Genomic DNA, 18,682 nt, shown 5'->3' on the forward strand with positions numbered 1-18,682 from the left:
TTTTTTACAGTTTTTTTGTTTTGTTGAATTTTGTTGTGTTGCCCAGGTTGGTCTTGAACTCCCAGCTTTAAGCCATCCTCCTGCCTTGGCCTCTCAAAGAAGTTCTAGGATTACAGGCATCAGCCATGGTACGCAGCCCAGAACTACATTCTCATTGCAGAGAATAAGGTCCAGCAAGGCCTACAGAGCAGGTTGGAAGTGTCCTGAGAGCCAAATCCCATGATTCCTCCATGTCAGGGGGTACTAGGCCTCCCTGATAGCCAGGAAGTAAGGAGGAGTCCTTCCCAAGGCCCATATTGTGGGTTGTAACCCCATCATACAGCTTCCATATACTGAGGCTGCAGAAGAGGGACCAGAACTAGGGTTGGGCCTCCACTTATGTGTCTCTCTGACTCTTAAGTGCAGTCAGCAAGGCCAGATCCCATCCTAAGCCCCTTATGGCTCTGAGAGAGCAGGACCACCTTCCTCTAACACCATCTTGTCGCTAATAGCACAGGAGAAGCACATGGAAGAATGGTCCCAGCCGGGTGAGGTGGCTCACACCTGTAATCCCAGAACTTTGGGAGGCTGAGATGGGTGGATCACTTGAGGTCAGGAGTTCGATACCAACCTGGCCAACATGGTGAAACCCCGTCTCTACTAAAAATACAAAATTAGCCGGGTGTGGTGGTGTGCACCTGTAATCCCAGCTACTCCAGAGATTGAGACAGGAGACTCCTTGAACCTGGGAGACAGAGGTTGCAGTGAGCGGAGATGGTGCGATTGCACTCCAGCCCGGGCAACAGAGCGAGACTCCTCAAAAATAAAAAATAAAAAAAAGAACAGTCCTTTCCCACAAAGGGTGGCACCCCATAACATCTCTTGGGAAGCGCCCTACGTCTCCCCTCTGGTCTTCTACACAATCCTGGTCTCTGTTCTGCACATGGTGGGGCTTCCAGGTCGCCTCTGGGAACCAGCCTCTGAGGGTGTTGCTGCTAAGTGCAAACTAGTTCCACCGCAAGCAAAGATCTGAGTGTCCTGCCCTCTTCTCACTGCGACCCAGTCGGTAGTAGGGGGATGGGATGGGACGGCTCAGACTGGCTCACTTCTCTCCAGGCCACACCACGCACATCCACCCACAGGCCGCTGAGAAAAAGGCGCCAAGACGCCAAGAGAAGGTGCAGGAGCCAGGCTTCCAAGGGCCGGAAGAGTTGGATGAGAGGAGGACCCGAGCTAGGTCACGCCTCCTCGAGGCCCCGGCCCCGCCCGCCCAGCCCCGGCGCCCACGAGTCGGCTGAACGCTAAGCGCCACAGTGCAGCGGCGGCTGGCGCGGCAGGTGAGGAGGCTGGGGCATTGCTGTCCGTGCGTCCATAGGCGTCAGGTGCTCGGACCCAAGGGCCGGGAAGGGATTTGGGTTTCACAGGAACCTGGGGCGGGGGTTGGCTATCTTGGGGCTGTCGGGACCGCGGCTTAACGTTGGCCCAGCCCAGACCTCGAGTCGGCCCCCAGCCAGGCCCAGGCCCATAGGGATCCCCTAGGTCCCAGCTCGCCTCAATGGAGCTCCTCCCGCCACTGCCTCAGTCCTTCCTGTTGCTGCTGCTGCTGCCCGCCAATCCCGCGGCTGGCGAGGACTGGCAGTGCCCACGCACCTCCTACGCAGCCTCCCGCGACTTTGACGTGAAGTATGTGGTGCCCAGCTTCTCCGCCGGAGGCCTGGTACAGGCAATGGTGACCTATGAAGGTGAAAATGAGAGTGCCGTGTTTGTAGCCATACGCAATCGCCTGCATGTGCTTGGGCCTGACCTGAAGTCTCTTCAGAGCTTGGTCACGGGCCCTGCTGGTGACCCTGGCTGCCAGACATGTACAACCTGTGGCCCAGGCCCCCACGGCCCTCCTGGTGACACAGACACAAAGGTGCTGGTGCTGGAGCCCGTGCTGCCTGCGCTGGTCAGTTGTGGCTCCAGCCTTCAGGGCCGCTGCTTCCTACATGAGCTAGAGCCCCAAGGGACAGCCCTGCATCTGGCAGCGCCAGCCTGCCTCTTCTCAGCCCACCGTAACTGGCCCGATGACTGCCCCGACTGTGTTGCCAGCCCATTGGGCACCCGTGTGACTGTGGTAGAGCAAGGGCAGGCCTCCTACTTCTACGTGGCATCCTCACTGGATGCATCCGTGGCTGCCAGCTTCAGCCCGCGCTCAGTATCTATCAGGCGACTCAAGGCTGACTACTCGGGATTTGCGCCGGGCTTTGCTGCGTTGTCAGTGCTGCCTAAGTATCTCGCCTCTTACAGTATTGAATATGTGCACAGTTTCCAATCGGGAGCCTTCGTCTACTTCCTGACTGTGCAGCCAGCCAGCATGACGGATGCTCCTGGTGCCCTGCACACACGCCTGGCACGGCTTAGCGCCACTGAGACAGAGCTGGGTGACTATCGGGAGCTGGTCCTTGACTGCCAATTTGCTCCAAAACGCAGGCGCCGGGGGGCCCCAGAGGACAGACGGCCCTATCCAGTGCTGCGGGTGGCCCACTCTGCTCCAGTGGGTGGCCAACTTGCCACTGAACTGAGCATCGCTGAGGGCCAGGAAGTACTCTTTGGGGTCTTTGTTGCTGGCAAGGATGGTAGCCCTGGCGTGGGCCCCAACTCTGTCGTCTGTGCCTTCCCCATTGACCTGCTGGACACGCTAATTGATAAGGGTGTGGAGCGCTGTTGTGAATCCCCAGTCTATCCAGGCCTCCGGCGAGGCCTTGACTTCTTCCAGTCGCCCAGTTTTTGCCCCAATCCGGTGAGCAGAAAGAAGGGGCCCTTACTTGTGAGCTGTGTGCACATGGCTAAATACAGGCTGCTTCCCTTCCATCACTTAGGGGATCTGGGAGGGGGAGGGCGGGCGGAAAGAAGGATTCTCTCTCACCCAGTTCCTAAGTGTTGGGGTGGTGTGAGAAAGCAGCCAGACAAAAGCTACACTGGAGTCTTGGTTCCCAGCCAGGCTGGCCCTTCTTGCTGCCTCATTTTGCTCTTTCCCCTACCTGCCCTTCATGGCCTCTGGTTTTTTAGGTAGCTTCCCTGGCTGTGTGAGGATGGGGTTACATAACTATGTCTCTGTTCGCATAGCTCCTGAATGCTGGGTAGGATGATGGGCATTCCCTCCTACTTGTCCGCCACCCATATCCTCAGGGACACACTCAGAAAAATAGCGCCCCCCCCCACCACCATGCACAAATACACAGGGAGATGCTCACAGATTCACAGACTCAAAGCTGCTTGCCAAGTTTCACTTTCCCTTGTTTTGCTCTGCTTTCCAAAGGGGGTGGGACAGGATTTGTCAGAGAATCTCCCCCTCCTCCACACCCCTCCACCCACCCACCCCCACCCTTCTGCCAGCCACCACATTCCAGGGAGCTTCCTGGGCCTTGGAAGTCTGGGAGCTTGTTAGGGAGCCTGTATGTCCTGAGCTTCACTAACCTGTTTGCTGTGATCGAGGGAGTACCCAGCTCTCATGGGAAGGCAGCTTGGTTCTAGACAGTACTGGGAGACTCACTCTAGTCTTGTGCAAGCAACTATAAACATCCGGGGATAAGTAAAGGCCTAGGAAGGGCTGATTGGAATTGGTCCACCCCAGACTCTTTTTTTTTTTTTTTTTTAACCATATTTGAGGATCTGCCCCAGGCAGGAAGTCTCAAAGCCCATGCTGAACTGGGGGCTCCTTCCAGCAGACTCTGTCTAGGTTCTCTCCAGCCATCGAGTAGGCAACAGGAATAAGATTGGACTAAGGAAATGGGACCCACAGCTACTGCTCTGAGATTCTCTGGCCATCATCCTGTGGCCCTGGGCCTGCTGTGACATTCTCGACAGACTCCTTTCTGCTCCTATTGATGCCTTGAAGATGGGAGGAGAACTTACACCCAATGTGAGGCTGGGGGTCTTCAGCCTCCTTCCCTCTGCTGAATACATCTGGGTTGAGAGGCCCTAGGTTTGGAGACTCCTTGTCTGGGCTTGGGCAGGCCTGCCTGGCCCCTTTTCCTTCCCAGTGGGGAGTCAGAACCTCTCCCCAGGTTGGCTAGTGGTCAGTGGGTCAAAAGACACCCAGCACAGCTGGGCAGAGCCAGGTTCCAGGAGGACTAATCTTGGTCCCTGCCTACAGGCTGGCCAGGACCCCAGGAGGTGTGTAAACCACCCTGTACAGTGTTTGCCCAACAACTCTGGGCATGCAGCTGCTGGGGCAGCACCCACATGTGGTTGGCCTCAAGAAGACTGAGGGACTTAGAGCCCCTTCCTTCATGGGACATTGGACACTTAAGTGTTTTCGGAAGCCTGACCTTTCCCAGCCTGTCCTGGAGGCCCCCAGCCCCAACACTAGCTGCTGCCACTAAGCCGTACCTAAGCCTGGGAACCTAGAGCTAAGGTCCTGGGGCCTAGGGACAAGCAGGCTAGGGTGTGGGCCTGGCTAAGGTAGGGCTCTGTTCCTCTTCAGAGCCCCACCTGTCTCTGAATCATGCTAGAAACACCTGGCAGGCTTCCGGCTCAGGCCAAGCCAAGCCAATTTCCTGCCTCAAGTGAGGGCAAAGTCCCAGTCCCTACCCACCCAAGCTGTAGGCACAGGGTGTGTGGGGTTTCAAGGCCCAGCTCCACGTCTGCCTTTGACTAGGTCTACTAATCAGTGCTGAGGTCTCAGGACTGGGTTAAGCCTCTGTGGTCTGATGGAGCCTTCAGAGGCTCCTGCTTCAAGGAGTGCCTTCAGGGCTGGTGAGGGAGAGTCCTGAGCCCCTAGGCCTGGCTACTGAGCCCTGTCTGCACCTTGCACTCAGCTCCAAAACCACGAGTTCATACCCTGGCTTCCTGGTTTCCCAGAGCTTCCACAGTCCTGCCCTGGAGCATGATTGCAGCCCCATGCTAAGAGCAGGGGAGAGGTTAGTGTCCCCTAGCTTCCAGAACCTAGTTCTGGCCCCCCAGCTGTAGGGGTTTGATTTATCTCTTTTGTACCCTGAACAGGGTATAGGAAGCAGCTGGGGTACAGGAAGACCTTTGGAGTCTAGGGAGAAGGACCATGTTCCCAACCTTGTGCTGGCCAATTAACTCCAGCATTTAGCCCTTATGCAAGTGGGGAAACCCAAGCTCAGAGGAGACAGTTTGCTGAAGTGCACACAGAGAAGCAGAGAAGAGCCACCAGGGGGCAGGAGAGGCCTCTTGCAGAGCTGAGACTTGCAATTTGGCTCCTCTCCTGAGGGTCTATGACACCTTGGACAAGAGACCCAACGTCTTGAACCTGTTTCCTCATTTGTAAGATGTACGGGGTGGGCTGGGCGCTGTGGTTCACACCCGTAATCCCAGCACTTTGGAAGGCCGAGGTGGGTGGATCACAATGTTAGGAGTTTGAGACCAGCCTAGCCAACATAGTGAAACCCTGTCTCTACTAAAAATACAAAAAAATAACTGGGCGTGGTGGTTGGCACCTGTAATCCCAGGTACTTGGGAGGCTGAGGCAGGAGAATCACCTTCACCAGGGAGGCAGAAGTTGCAGTGAGCTGAGATCACACCATTCCACTCCAGCCCGGGTGACAGTGCGAGACTCTGTCTCAAAAAGCAAAAAGATGTACGGGGTGCTTGTGAGAATGGAATGAGGGTAACTTACTATCAGGATGGACATGGCAGGGTGCCGCAGGGAGGAGAGGGAGCGGGCCTTCCAGCCTAGGCCTTCTCCCTGCCCTTGCTATGCTGAGAGCCCTGTGGGGGGAATGGGGGATGGTAACCAGAAGGCCTAGGATCTTCTCCAGTCAGGCCAGGTGAGGGGTGAGTGTGTTGGGCTGCTTCGGCCATTGACAAAGGTCCCAGAGGTCAGGGCACAGAGCTGATCCCTGACACCTTCCATTCCCTGACCTTTCCCAGCCTGTCCCGGAGGCCCCCAGCCACAACACTAGCTGCCGCCACTACCCTCTGCTGGTCAGTAGCAGCTTGTCACGTGTGGACCTATTCAATGGGCTGTTGGGACCAGTACAGGTCACTGCATTGTATGTGACACGCCTTGACAACGTCACAGTGGCACACATGGGCACAACGGATGGGCGTATCCTGCAGGTGGGTCCTCATCCCCACAGTCCCCTGGCCCTGGGTCCTTGTCTCCATCCCCATTTTGTTCACATCTGACCTGTCCTAGGTGGAGCTGGCCAGGTCACTCAATTACTTGCTGTATGTGTCCAACTTCTCACTGGGTGACAATGGGCAGCCCGTGCAGCGGGATGTCAGTCGCCTTGGGAAGCACCTACTCTTTGCCTCTGGGGACCAGGTAAGGTGGGCAGGGCAGGGCCTGGGCCCAGGGTTGTGGGATCACAGACTCTCCATCCACTCCACGGAGGCATTGACATACAGGTCTTACCACCCTAGCCTACAGTGTACTAGGATGGTCTGTAGGGCCCAATCTCCCCCTCCAGGCCCCCCTGAGTCACCTGTCTTCTACCCCAAGGTTTTCAAGGTACCTATCCAGGGCCCTGGCTGCCACCACTTCCTCACCTGTGGCCGTTGCCTGAGGGCACAGCGTTTCATGGGTTGTGGCTGGTGTGGGAACATGTGTGGCCGGCAGGAGGAGTGTCCTGGCTCCTGGCAACAGGACCACTGCCCACCTAAGCTTACTGAGGTATGGCTTCCCTGGCAGAGCACAGGTAAGAATGGGACAAGCTGGGCCTGGGGTGGTGATCAGCAAGTCTTGTTCACAATTTTCCTCAGGTCTGGGATGTTCTTCACATCTACAAGGAGGGCATTCTTTTTTATTTCTTTCTTTTTGTTTTGAGACAGAGTCTCACTGTTGCCAGGCTGGACTGCAGTGGCACAATCTCAGCTCACTGCGACCTCTGCCTCCCGGGTTCAAGCAATCCCCTACCTCAGCCTACCAAATAGCTGGGACTATAGGTGTGCACCACCATGCCCGGCTTATTTTTATATTTTAGTAGAGACGGGGTTTCACCATGTTGGCGAGGATGGTCTTGATCTCCTGACCTTGTGATCCACCCATCTCAGCCTCCCAAAGTGCTGGGATTACAGGCATGAGCCACCGCACCCAGCAGGAGGGCATTCTTGTCAGAGGGGATGCCATATGCAAAGACTTGGAGGCAGGAAAGTGCTCGAATGAGGACTAGCAAGTGACTCCGAATGGCTGGAGCATAGGGCAAGCAAAGGGTATAGCTGCTTTGGGGAAGCAGGTGGGGCTGTGAGAGCCCAACCCCACATAAAGACTCAGGCTATCTGTTCCCCCCATTTCAGTTCCACCCCAACAGTGGACCTCTAAGGGGAAGTACAAGGCTGACCCTGTGTGGCTCCAACTTCTACCTGCACCCTGGTGGTCTGGTGCCTGAGGGAACCCATCAGGTCACTGTGGGCCAAAGTCCATGCTGGCCACTGCCCAAGGACAGCTCAAAACTCAGGTACCACCTGGTCCCTCCCCTCCCTATCCCTAATGGGGACAACCAAGCAGCCCCTTCCCCATGAGACTATTCTCTGCTTATCAGAGGCAAGTGGGGGATAGGGGAAGCTGCAGTGGTTTTGGCTGCTTTGTGTCGGGGAGATGTCTCTGTCCCTTTTTGAGCTTTCATGTGCACTGTCTGTCTGTTGACTCATGGACCAGCCAAGGTTAATCTCTGCCCCTCCAGAACCTTCCTTCCCTAGAGGGAGGCATGGGTGGAGAAACGCCATTCTCCAGCTCAGAGGAGCCCTGTGGCTTGCGGCAGGCATGCACCTAGGTAGGCCTGTGTAATTCCTGGCTGACCTCAGGGGTTCCCCTGGTGCCCCAGACCAGTGCCCCGGAAAGACTTTGTAGAGGAGTTTGAGTGTGAACTGGAGCCCTCCAACACCCAAGCAGAGGGGCCTACCAACGTCAGCCTCACCGTGACTAACATGCCACCAGGCAAGCACTTCCGGGTAGATGGCAGCTCCATGCTGAGAGGCTTCTCTTTCATGGTGAGGTCACCTTGCCCTGTCTGTGCCCTTGGCCAGTGCATGGTACGGGAAGGGAAGGGCTTGGAGTGGAGGACCTGTTCTACCTAAGCCACCTCTATATCCTATTAGAAGCCAGTGCTGACAGCAGTGAAACCCCTCTTTGGCCCACGGGCAGGGGGCACCCGTCTCACTCTTGAAGGCCAGAGTCTGTCTGTAGGCACCGGCCGGGCTGTGTTGGTCAATGGGACGGAGTGTCTGCTAGAATGGTAAGTGCCACCAGACAGGCACTGGAGGCCACAGGGTTCTATCCAGGGGAGCTTTACCAGGTGAGGATTCTGTCAGGATGGAGGGAAGAGGGCTCTGTTACATGGTCAGTGTGGTATGGAGGGCAGGTCCAGAGAGAAAAGACTACCGCCCTCTTCAGTCCAGAGGGAAGCCATCACAGAGTCCATTGGCTCCAGCCAAGGCTGTGGGGAACCTGTTCCCTTCTTGCCCTCTTGGAATGTTTTCCTGGGACCACCTTATCTTCAGACAGACCATGGAGTGGGGCAGGTGGGGGTGATAACAGACGAACTGGGAGAGGTCAACAGGCCACTGAAGGAAGTGGGCCTGGCCATCACAAAGGAGGCAACTCTGAGCCCAATCCCTTGTTTCTGCAGGGTCAGTGAGGGGCAGCTTTTATGTACCACACCCCCTGGGGCCGCGGCAGCCAATGTCCCCCTTAGCCTGCAGGTGGGGGGTGCCCAGGTACCTGGTTCCTGGACCTTCCAATACAGAGAAGACCCTGTCGTGCTAAGCATCAGCCCCAACTGTGGCTACATGTAAGCACCACCTCTTTACCCACTCTGGCCTCTGGGGAATGAGAAAGCCAGCCTTGGAGAATACCCAAAGCCTACCGCCCTGTCCTCTTCCACAGCAACTCCCACATCACCATCTGTGGCCAGCACCTAACCTCAGCATGGCACTTAGTGCTATCATTCCATGACGGGAATAAGGCAGCGGAGAGCAGGGTGAGTGAGTGCTGGCCAGGAGGGAGGAAGGCTGGATGGGTTCCCTGAGCTGTACCTCATGCTGAGCTGAGGAGAGGAGCAACCACAGGTGGGGTTCCTGGCTAATCACTCTCATATTGGTCCCAGCAGTGTGAGAGGCAGCTTCCAGAGCAGCAGCTGTGCCGCCTGCCTGTATATATGGTCCAGGATCACCAGGGAGGGGTGATAGGGAATCTGAGTGCCCGGGGAGATGGAGCTGCTGGCTTTACACTGCCTGGCTTTCACTTCCTACCCCCACCCCATCCACCCAGTGTCAACATAGCTCCACTGAAGCCTGAGGAGCATGCCATTAAGTTTGAGGTAAGTGTAAGGGATAGGGGCAGTGACTGTTGGGGATCTGAAAGTAGAGGCCAAGCTACTGACTAGTTCTCATGAATCTCTCTGCAGTATATTGGGCTGGGCGCTGTGGCTGACTGTGTGGGTGTCAACGTGACCATTGGCGGTGAGAGCTGCCAGCATGAGTTCCGGGGGGACATAGTTGTCTGCCCCCTGCCCCCATCTCTGCGGCTTGGCAAGGATGGTGCCCCATTGCAGGTAGGCAGCCCAGATGGATCTCCCTGGGAAACACTGGCTGAGGGCCTTCAAGCTGGGCCTGAGTTGCCACCTGCCCCCAGGTCTGTGTGGATGGTGAATGTCACATCCTGGGTAGAGTGGTGCGGCCAGGCCCAGATGGGGTCCCACAGAGCACGCTCCTTGGTGTACTGCTGCCTTTGCTGCTGCTTGTGGCTGCACTGGCCACTGCACTGGTCTTCAGCTACTGGTGGCGGAGGAAGCAGCTTGGTGAGTTATTTGCTCCTACCTTTACTCAGCCCCTACTCCCAACCAATGGCATCTTCAAGTCCCTACATCCTGTCTCTGCCCAGGCCTTAGGGATCTCCCACATCTCCCCAGAGGGGTTGGTCCCTAGAAGCTTGAAAAGTCAGGCCACCAGAGATTTTCTTTCCACAGTTCTTTCTCCCAACCTGGATGACCTGGCATCCCTGGACCAGACTGTTGGAGCCACATACCTGCCTATGCTCTCTTCAGGCTCTGACTACAGAAGTGGCCTTGGTGAGATAGTGGAGGCACTAGAAGCTAAAGCCAACCCCTCTCCCTGCAAGCTCCTCACTCCCTCTCCCCACAGCAGTCCCTGACACCGATGGTCTGGATTCCACCACTTGTGTCCATGGAGCATCCTTCTCTGATAGTGAGGATGAATACTGTGTCCCGCTACTGCGGAAAGAGTCCATCAAGCTGAAGGACCTGGACTCTGCACTGTTGGCTGAGGTCAAGGATGTGCTGGTTCCCCATCAGCGGGTGGTCACCCACAGTGACCAAGTCATTGGCAAAGGTGTGGGGGCCAGGTGGGGCTGGGGCAGAGATGGAATCTCAGGATGACATAGGCTAAAGGGACAGTTGGACCAGATTCTGCTCTAACCTTCTCACCAACCTGTGTGACCTTGGGTATACCACTTAAGCTCTTTGAGTCTCCATTTGCTCATCTGTAAAATGGGGATGAGAATAGTTCTGTCTTTGGTGGGTTCTGGTGTGGATCGGTCAGGCATAGGAAGATTGTAGCCTCTGCCATCATGTGGCTGCTGTTTGTTTTTGGTTTTATTTATGGTTTGATTTTGTTTTTGAGACAGGGTCTTACTCTGTTACCCAGGCTGGAGTGCAATGGCACAATCATAGCTCACTGCAGCCTCAACCTCCCCAGGCTCAGGTGATCCTCTGCCTCACTCTCCTGAGAACCTGGGACTACAAGCATGCAACACCAGGCCTGGCTAATTTTTTGTTAGTTTTCTGTAGAGCTGGTCCTTGAATCATGTTGCCCAGGGTGGCCTCGAACTCCTGGGCTCAAGCGATCTGCCTGCCTAAGCCTCCCAAAGTGCTGGGATTACAGGCATGAGCCACCTAACCCAGCCTGTTTTGTTTTGTTTGTTTGTTTGTTTTTCTAGACTGAGTCTTGCTCTGTCACTCAGACTGGAGTGCAGTGGCACAATCTCCATTCACTGCACCTCCACCTCCCAGGTTCAAGCAATTCTCTTGCCTAAGCCTCCCAATTATCTGGGATTACAGGCACCTGCCATCACACCCGGCTAATTTTTGTATTTTCTGTAGAGATGGGGTTTCACCATGTTGGCCAGGCTGGTCTCGAAATCCTGACCTTGTGATTCGCCTGCCTACTGGGATTATAGGCATAAACTACGGTGCCTGGCCTTTTTTTTTTTTTTTTGAGATGGAGTCTTTGTCAGCCAGGCTGGAGTACAGTAGTGCAGTCTTGGCTTACTGCAACCTCCGCCTCCGGGGTTCAAGCTATTCTCCTGCCTCAGCCTCCCCAAGTAGCCGGGATTACAGGCACCTGCCGCCATACCCGGCTAATTTTTGTATTTTCAGTAGAGATGGGGTTTCATCATGTTATTCAGGGTGGTCTCAAACTCCTGACCTTGTGATCCGCCTGCTTGGGCCTCCCAAAGTGCTGGGATTATTGGCGTGAGCCACCGCGCCCAGCCTATTTATTTATTTATTTATTTATTTTTGAGACAGAATATTGTTCTGTTGCCCAGGCTGGAGTGCTATGGCAGGATCTTGGCTCACTGCAACCTCCGCCTCCCAGGTTCAAGCAATTCTCCTGTCTCAGCCTCCTGAGTAGCTGGGATTACAGACGTGTGCCATCACACCCGATTAATTTTTAGTAGAGATGGGTTTTCTTTTTTTTTTTTCCTTTTTTTCTTTTTAAAGACGGGGTTTCACCATGTTGGTCAGGCTGGTCTTGAACTCACGACCTCAGGTGATCCGCCTGCCTTGGCCTCCAAAGTGCTTGGATTACAGGTGTGAGCCACCACGCCCGGCCCGAGATGGGTTTTCATCATGTTGGCCAGGCTGGTCTCAAACTCCTGACCTCAGAGGATATGCCCACCTTGGCCTCCCAAAGTGCTAGGATTACAGGCATAAGCCACTGCACCCGGACCTGTTTTATTTTATTTATTTTTTATTTTTTTGAGATGGAGTCTTGCTCTATCGCCCAGGCTGGAGTGCAGTGGCATGATCTCGGCTCACTGCAACCTCCCCCTCCTGGGTTCAAGTGCTTCTCCTGCCTCAGCCTCCTGAATAGCTGGGATTACAGGTGCCTGCCACTGCCACCACATCTGGCTAATTTTTGTATTTTTAGTACAGACAGGATTTCACTATGTTCGCGAGGCTGGTCTCGAACTCCTGACCTCAGGTAATCCTTCCACCTCAGCCTCCCAAAGTGCTAGGATTACAGGCATGAGCCACTGTGCCTGGCCTTTTTTTTTTTAAAGACAGGGTCTCACTATGTTACCCAGGCTGGCCTTGAACTCCTGAGTTTAAGCGATTTTCCTGCCTCAGCCTTCTGAGTAGCTGGGATCACAGGTGCATGACACTGTGCCTGGCTTCTGCTGCTTTTTTTTTTTTTTTTTAAGACAGAGTCTCACCCTGTCTCCCAGGATGGAGTACAGTGGCACAATCTCCACTAACTGCAATCTCCACCTCCTGGGTTCAAGCGAGTCTCCTGCCTCAGCCTCCCAAGCAGCAAAAACTACAGGCACGAGCCACCATGCCTGGCTAATTTTTGTATTGTTAGTAGAGATGGGGTTTCACCATGTTGGTCAGGCTGGTCTCGAACTCCTGACCTCGTGATCCACCTACCTTAGCCTCCCAAAGTGCTGGGATTACAGGTGTGAGCCACTGTGCCCAGCCCTGCTGCTTTTTTAAAATGTCAGATTGGGGGCCGGGCGCGGTGGCTCAAGCCTGTAATCCTAGCACTTTGGGAGGCCGAGGCGGGTAGATCACAAGGTCAAGAGATCGAGACCATCCTGGTCAACATGGTGAAAACCCGTCTCTACTAAAAATACAAAAAATTAGCTGGGCATGGTGGTGCGTGCCTGTAATCCCAGCTACTCAGGAGGCTGAGGCAGGAGAATTGCCTGAACCCAGGAGGCGGAGGTTGCGGTGAGCCGAGATCGCGCCATTGCACTCCAGCCTGGGTAACATGAGTGAAACTCCGTCTCAAAAAAAAAAAAAAAAAAAAAAAGTCAGATTGGCCAGTTTGGTGCTTTGAGGTCTGGTTGCCAATGAGAATGTGTGGTGTGAGCCTTGGGCCCTGGAGCTCCTCTCATCAACTCATTATGCTCCTCACACCAGGCCACTTTGGAGTTGTCTACCATGGAGAATACATAGACCAGGCCCAGAATCGAATCCAATGTGCCATCAAGTCACTAAGTCGTAAGTGGGGCAGTGGATGGGATGGCAGAGGCAGGAGCCCCAGCCTGGGAGGATTCTTGTTTCTGCTGTGCCCTCACCTTACTGAGTGACCCTGAGCAAGGGAACTTTATTTCCCATTTCCCCATCTGAGCCTTGTAAAGGGACACCCTACCCTGACTTGCACTGCTCTGCAGGCATCACAGAGGTGCAGCAGGTGGAGGCCTTCCTGCGAGAGGGGCTGCTCATGCGTGGCCTGAACCACCCGAATGTGCTGGCTCTCATTGGTATCATGTTGCCGCCTGAGGGCCTGCCCCATGTGCTGCTGCCCTATATGTGCCACGGTGACCTGCTCCAGTTCATCCGCTCACCTCAGCGGGTCAGTGCTTGGCTGGCTCTGGGTTGGGGGCTGGAGCAGCAGCTGGAGAAGGAGCTGCTGTGCCCATGCCCACCAACCCACCTGTGTCCCTAGAACCCCACTGTGAAGGACCTCATCAGCTTTGGCCTGCAGGTAGCCCGTGGCATGGAGTACCTGGCAGAGCAGAAATTTGTGCACAGGGACCTGGCTGCGCGGAACTGCATGTGAGAGGCCAGAGTAGCTGGAGTGAAGCAAGGGCACAGGGCATGAGGGTGTGCAGTGCTTAAGGCCACCTCAGGGAAGGGCCCACTCCAGTCTTGTCCTCCCCTCTCTGCACCTTACTGTTTTTGTCTGCCTAGTACAGACTTGGACTGGACACTGTGGCTTTGAAATTCTGTAAGGGCCCGGAGCAGGTGGTTTCAGGGCCTGGGAAGGACCAGTCCTAAGTGTGATCCTCTCATTACCCCCAAGGCTGGACAAGTCATTCACAGTCAAGGTGGCTGACTTTGGTTTGGCCCGTGACATCCTGGACAAGGAGTACTATAGTGTTCGACAGCATCGCCATGCTCGCCTACCTGTGAAGTGGATGGCGCTGGAGAGCCTGCAGAGCTACAGATTTACCACCAAGTCTGATGTGGTGAGGCCCCACCTGCCCTATAGTCCACATGGCCTTGGCACTCGAGAACACTGGGCCTTACCCATTCAGCTCTGGATGATCTGAGCCCAGGGAGTCCGCAGGGTAGATGACCCCCCACAGCGCATCTGCCCACCTCTTGGGCAGATATAAGATGGAATCTAACACCTGCCAGGGCAAGAAGAGGCTGGGAACTGACTGGCTCCCCACAGATAATCCAGAGCCTGCCCAGCCCCAACTCTGGGCAGGATAGGGTAGTGGGAGGAGACAGAGGAAAGACACTGGTGACGAGGAAAGAGCTCTCAATGAAGGGTGGGCTCTTCCATTTCCAGCTGAAGGACTCTGGGAGGTAGAAGCCCTAGGGGACCTACCTGCCCCCAAATTTGGAGTGAGAGCTGAATCCCCTCACTTCCCCCTTTCCACAGTGGTCATTTGGTGTGCTGCTGTGGGAACTGCTGACACGGGGCGCCCCACCATACTCCCACATCGACCCTTTTGACCTCCCCCACTTCCTGGCCCAGGGTCGGCGCCTCCCCCAGCCTGAGTATTGCCCTGATTCTCTGTGAGTATGTGGAGGTGGTAGTGGGGAGGGAACTGGATCCCAGAGACATGGGAGAGACAGGAGAGAGAGCTCCTGCCTGGCTTCCTGACTAAACTTCTGGTTGACCAGGAAAGGGGCCCTCGCTGGGGCTCAGTTTCCTCATCTGTGGACTGGTCCTACCCCCACGCAGGGTGGACCTCACAGTTGCCATGTTAACAGCATTCTGAGCTCAGAGTTGGGGTTGAGGCCAGTGATTTGATTTTCCCAGCACTTCTCTCCCTCAACTCCCACTAAAGGGGTCTGCTTTCCACCTTTTCCTCTCACTTAACCTCGAGGAAAGACTCCATTAGCAATCTGTTCAGATTTTTTCTGCATCCCCAGTTCAGGTTCTTTCACTGGATGTCATTTCAGGTTCCCCATTCCTGGAGGGATGGTGGCAGCTGTGTTGTCCTCAGTTGTTACGGGGTGGGTTTGCTGCTGAGGTTTAGCTTCATATGCAGCAGGCATGCCTGAACTGTGGCCAGCTCTGCTTGGTTAGAACAGAGAGAACCAGGGCATAGGTAAAAGTAGTTGATGCCTCCTGTCTCAGGCTGTGCTCCAGGAAGGATGTGAGTAGCCCTTCCTCACAGCCCTACCTGCCGTGGGTCCTCTTACTGTTCTAATTCACTGCCTACCCATATCCAGACTGGGTTCCCGGAAACAGATTCAGCTGGAGATTTATGTATGGGAATTAACTGAGAGGTTGGGAGCAAGGGAAGAAGGACTGGGCAGGAGAAACTGGGCTGTGATACGGATGTCACAAAGACTGCAGCCCATCACACAGGGACTGCTTGAGCTAGGATGACCCACCAGAATTTTCTGAAATTGAGACCAATGGGCCAGGTCTTTGTACTAGGCATTAATCAGTTACTCGTCACAGACTGTCCCTGGTGAGAGGATGTGAGCTTGGCAGAGGCAGTTCTCTTCTGCCTAGGGCAATTCCTAGAGAGGGCCTCAGTCAAGAGCCATCAGCAGGCAACACTCCCAGCCGCTGGGAGAGTAAAGGGGGATCTGGGTGGCACATCCTTGCGTCCACTTCAGCAGTCCAGCCCTTCTCATCTCTGGGCCTCAATTTCCTCATCTGTAAAGTGGAGATAACAGTACCACCCTCAGCGAGTCTGAGAATTATATAAAATATTGTGTGTAGGGTACTTAAGAGTATTATTTCAGGCAGGAATTACATCCCCAAGATAATGGGGCATGCACCAGAACCCAGCAGGCAAACCTCTGCTTCAGAACCAGGGTGCCACTGGTGCTATCCCAAATGTTCTTGCTTCAGGATTTTAAATTCCTGCTTTGCTGGACCCAGGCTTCCTTCCTGGAAGAACTGTAATGGTGACCATGGTACCTCATGAGCTGGGCCTTGTGCTGAGCACTTCACAGGCATAAGCCTATGTACCTACTGCTCTGTGATCAGAGGAGGACCCAGAGGCACAGAGGGGTTAAGGGCTTGCCCAAGATCACATAGCCCAGACCACAGGGCATAGGAGCCCAAGCTCTTAACCCCTGAGGGAGTTTGACCTCTGCCAGGGTGGGGAGGCAAGACTGGAACAGCAATCACAGGGATGAGAAGAGCTGCCCCTAATTGGGCAGTGCTAGGCACTAGGTCCTGTCACCTTTCCTCATCCCTGTGTGGCTTGCCAGAGGTTTAACAACAGGTGGGTGGCCCAGAATCCTTGGGTGGGAGTTGCCTTACACTGACATCCCCTTCCCACAACAGGTACCAAGTGATGCAGCAATGCTGGGAGGCAGACCCAGCAGTGCGACCCACCTTCGGAGCACTAGTGGGGAAAGTGGAGCAGATAGTGTCCACACTACTTGGGGACCATTATGTGCACCTGCCAGCGACCTACGTGAACTTGGGCCCCAGCACCTCGCATGAGATGAATGTGTGTCCAGAACAGCTGCAGTCCTCACCCATGCGGGGCAGTGCACACCGGCCGCCCCGGCCCCTCTCAGAGCCTCCTCGGCCCACTTGACTTAGTCCTTGGGCTGGACCTGCTTAGCTGCCTTGAGCTAACCCCAAGCTGCCTCTGGGCCAGGGCAGGCCAGAGGGCAGTGGGCCTCTACCTTGTTCCTGCCTTTTAACCTTCAGAGGCAGTAGGTAAATGGTGCCCATTAGGTCCCTCTCTCCACAGAGTTAGCCAGTGAGGGCAGTCCTTCTGCAACATGTATTTATGGAGTTCCTGCTGTGGACCCTGCCTGCTAGGCACAGTGGACTTAACAGAGACCATACCAACACTGACCCTTGCACCAGTAAAGGAACAAACGACTATTAAAGCACAACTTGTGGCAAATGGTGTGAAAGAATGATAGGCGGCTGCTTTAGATAGCTGAATAGAGGCAAGGGAACCCTCCCAGGAGGTGACATTTTGCTGAGGCCTTATCAAGTGGGGAAAAACCACCAGAAGCAGTGTTGAGGAGAGTTTTTGGCAGAGAGTCACATGTGCAAAGGCCCTGAGGCTGGAAAGGATTTGGATCAGCAGGAAGGCTCTAGAGAACAGGGAGGATGAGCAAGGCCCAGATCCAGGTCATAGGGCCCTGGAGACTGTTGGATGGAACCAAGGAAGTCAGCTGAGTACCCAAGCATGCAGTGGCCAGGATGGTTTCTCCCACGGCCCAGGCTGCCTGCTCCTCTTCTCCCAGCCCTAGCACTTCTCCAGGGCTCCCTGCTCAATCTGCAGTGCCCACCATCACACCATCAGGAATGGAATGGGGCCTGCCATCAGGGGCATGGAGCCTTGGATCCCTGCAACACTGCCAGCATTGATTGTGCTTGTAGCCTTTTTTTTTTTTTTTTGAGACGGAGTTTCGCTCGTTACCCAGGCTGGAGTGCAATGGCGCGATCTCGGCTCACCGCAACCTCCGCCTCCTGGGTTCAGGCAATTCTCCTGCCCCAGCCTCCTGAGTCGCTGGGATTACAGGCACGCACCACCATGCCCAGCTAATTTTTTGTATTTTTAGTAGAGACGGGGTTTCACCATGTTGACCAGGATGGTCTTGATCTCTTGACCTCGTGATCCACCCGCCTCGGCCTCCCACAGTGCTGGGATTACAGGCTTGAGCCACTGCGCCCGGCCGCTTGTAGCCTTAAGAGAGATGAGCCAGCAGCAAGGTCCCAGCTCCACACTTTCAAGGCGCCAACTTCAAAGTGCCAACTGCCCCAGACTATTTATGCTTGTCAAGGCCACTGCACAACAACCCCTAGAGGGGCATGCTCCTCTGAGAGGGAGAAGATTTTTTCCTTCCTCTTCTCCCTTCCTCGCTGCTGAGGGGGCAGTTAGGGCGCCAGGGTGCCTGGCCCAGGACCTGGATCACAGTGTTTTTTTCTCCCTTGCTCATAGCTTCCATCCCTTCAGTTAGGAGACCTCAACTCACCTTAAGAGGGAAGGCTTCTTTCCCTCTGACCTGGCAGCTCTGTACCCTGTCACACATGGAACCCTGGGTTTGGAGCAAGAGCTCCCTGCTAATTAAGAGTGGGAGTCTCCTTGGAACTAGAGCTGCCCAGCTTTCTCCATCCAGCCGCTGCTCATTCTGCCACCTCAGGCCAGAGAGAGGTCCAGTCCTAGGGACCCTAAGGATTCTGAGGACAGGTAGGTAAGGCTTAAAAGGAGACTCTTGTTTGAGTGCAGGGATCCAAAGATCAGGAACCTGTGTGCTGAAGGGGGGCAGAGACACACCTTGGATGACTGTTAATGCCTCAGCAGGCACTGAGGAGGTTGTAGCCTCGCATGCTTGGCCACTGACTCTGTCTCTGTGTGTGCAGGAGACAGTTGTGTTGCCCCTGAGGCTGAGAGGGAGGTAAAGTGGGGTATCTTGGAGCCCATCCCCACCCCAGTTGGAAAGGACTGCCTTTATCCCTCCAACTTGTAGTCCTCCCCTTTAACCCCATCCTGGGGTTCTAAGGGTCACCGAAATCTCTAAGCCCAGGAGTTCCTTCCCCATTGAGTCTCATGGAC

The 18,682-nt window shown here is 55.0% G+C and overlaps 1 protein-coding gene across 3 annotated transcripts; it reads left to right on the forward strand.

Moving 5' to 3' along the window:
* Nucleotides 1-1,235: 1,235 nt before the first annotated feature.
* On the forward strand, nt 1,236-17,020 carry MST1R (macrophage stimulating 1 receptor). Of its 3 annotated transcripts, none has more exons than XM_017500269.2 (20): nt 1,236-2,761; nt 5,860-6,048; nt 6,128-6,256; nt 6,434-6,604; nt 7,228-7,388; nt 7,755-7,920; nt 8,029-8,165; nt 8,559-8,720; nt 8,816-8,909; nt 9,036-9,248; nt 9,336-9,482; nt 9,563-9,728; nt 9,897-9,998; nt 10,072-10,278; nt 13,095-13,175; nt 13,349-13,530; nt 13,624-13,733; nt 13,981-14,146; nt 14,569-14,705; nt 16,444-17,020. In XM_017500269.2, exons 1-20 carry the CDS (start codon nt 1,535-1,537, stop codon nt 16,700-16,702), a joined length of 4,206 nt encoding a protein of 1,401 aa, XP_017355758.1. In that variant the 5' UTR covers nt 1,236-1,534; the 3' UTR covers nt 16,703-17,020. The 3 variants fall into 3 exon arrangements, with proteins under 3 accessions (XP_017355758.1, XP_017355826.1, XP_017355976.1); XM_017500337.2 differs by having other exon boundaries at nt 9,039-9,248; XM_017500487.2 differs by lacking the exons at nt 7,755-7,920; nt 8,029-8,165.
* Nucleotides 17,021-18,682: the final 1,662 nt, after the last annotated feature.

This window comes from Cebus imitator, unplaced genomic scaffold (genome assembly GCF_001604975.1).
Source record: "Cebus imitator isolate Cc_AM_T3 unplaced genomic scaffold, Cebus_imitator-1.0 Scaffold0, whole genome shotgun sequence".
Taxonomy (NCBI): domain Eukaryota; kingdom Metazoa; phylum Chordata; class Mammalia; order Primates; family Cebidae; genus Cebus; species Cebus imitator.

Coding starts and splice junctions, on each gene's coding strand:
- MST1R (XM_017500269.2), top strand. CDS start 1,535: ATGGAGCTCCTCCCGCCACTGCCTCAGTCCTTCCTGTTGCTGCTGCTG. Junction 9,249..9,335: donor AGCATGCCATTAAGTTTGAG/GTAAGTGTAAGG, acceptor ATCTCTCTGCAG/TATATTGGGCTGGGCGCTGT. Junction 13,734..13,980: donor CTGGCTGCGCGGAACTGCAT/GTGAGAGGCCAG, acceptor ATTACCCCCAAG/GCTGGACAAGTCATTCACAG.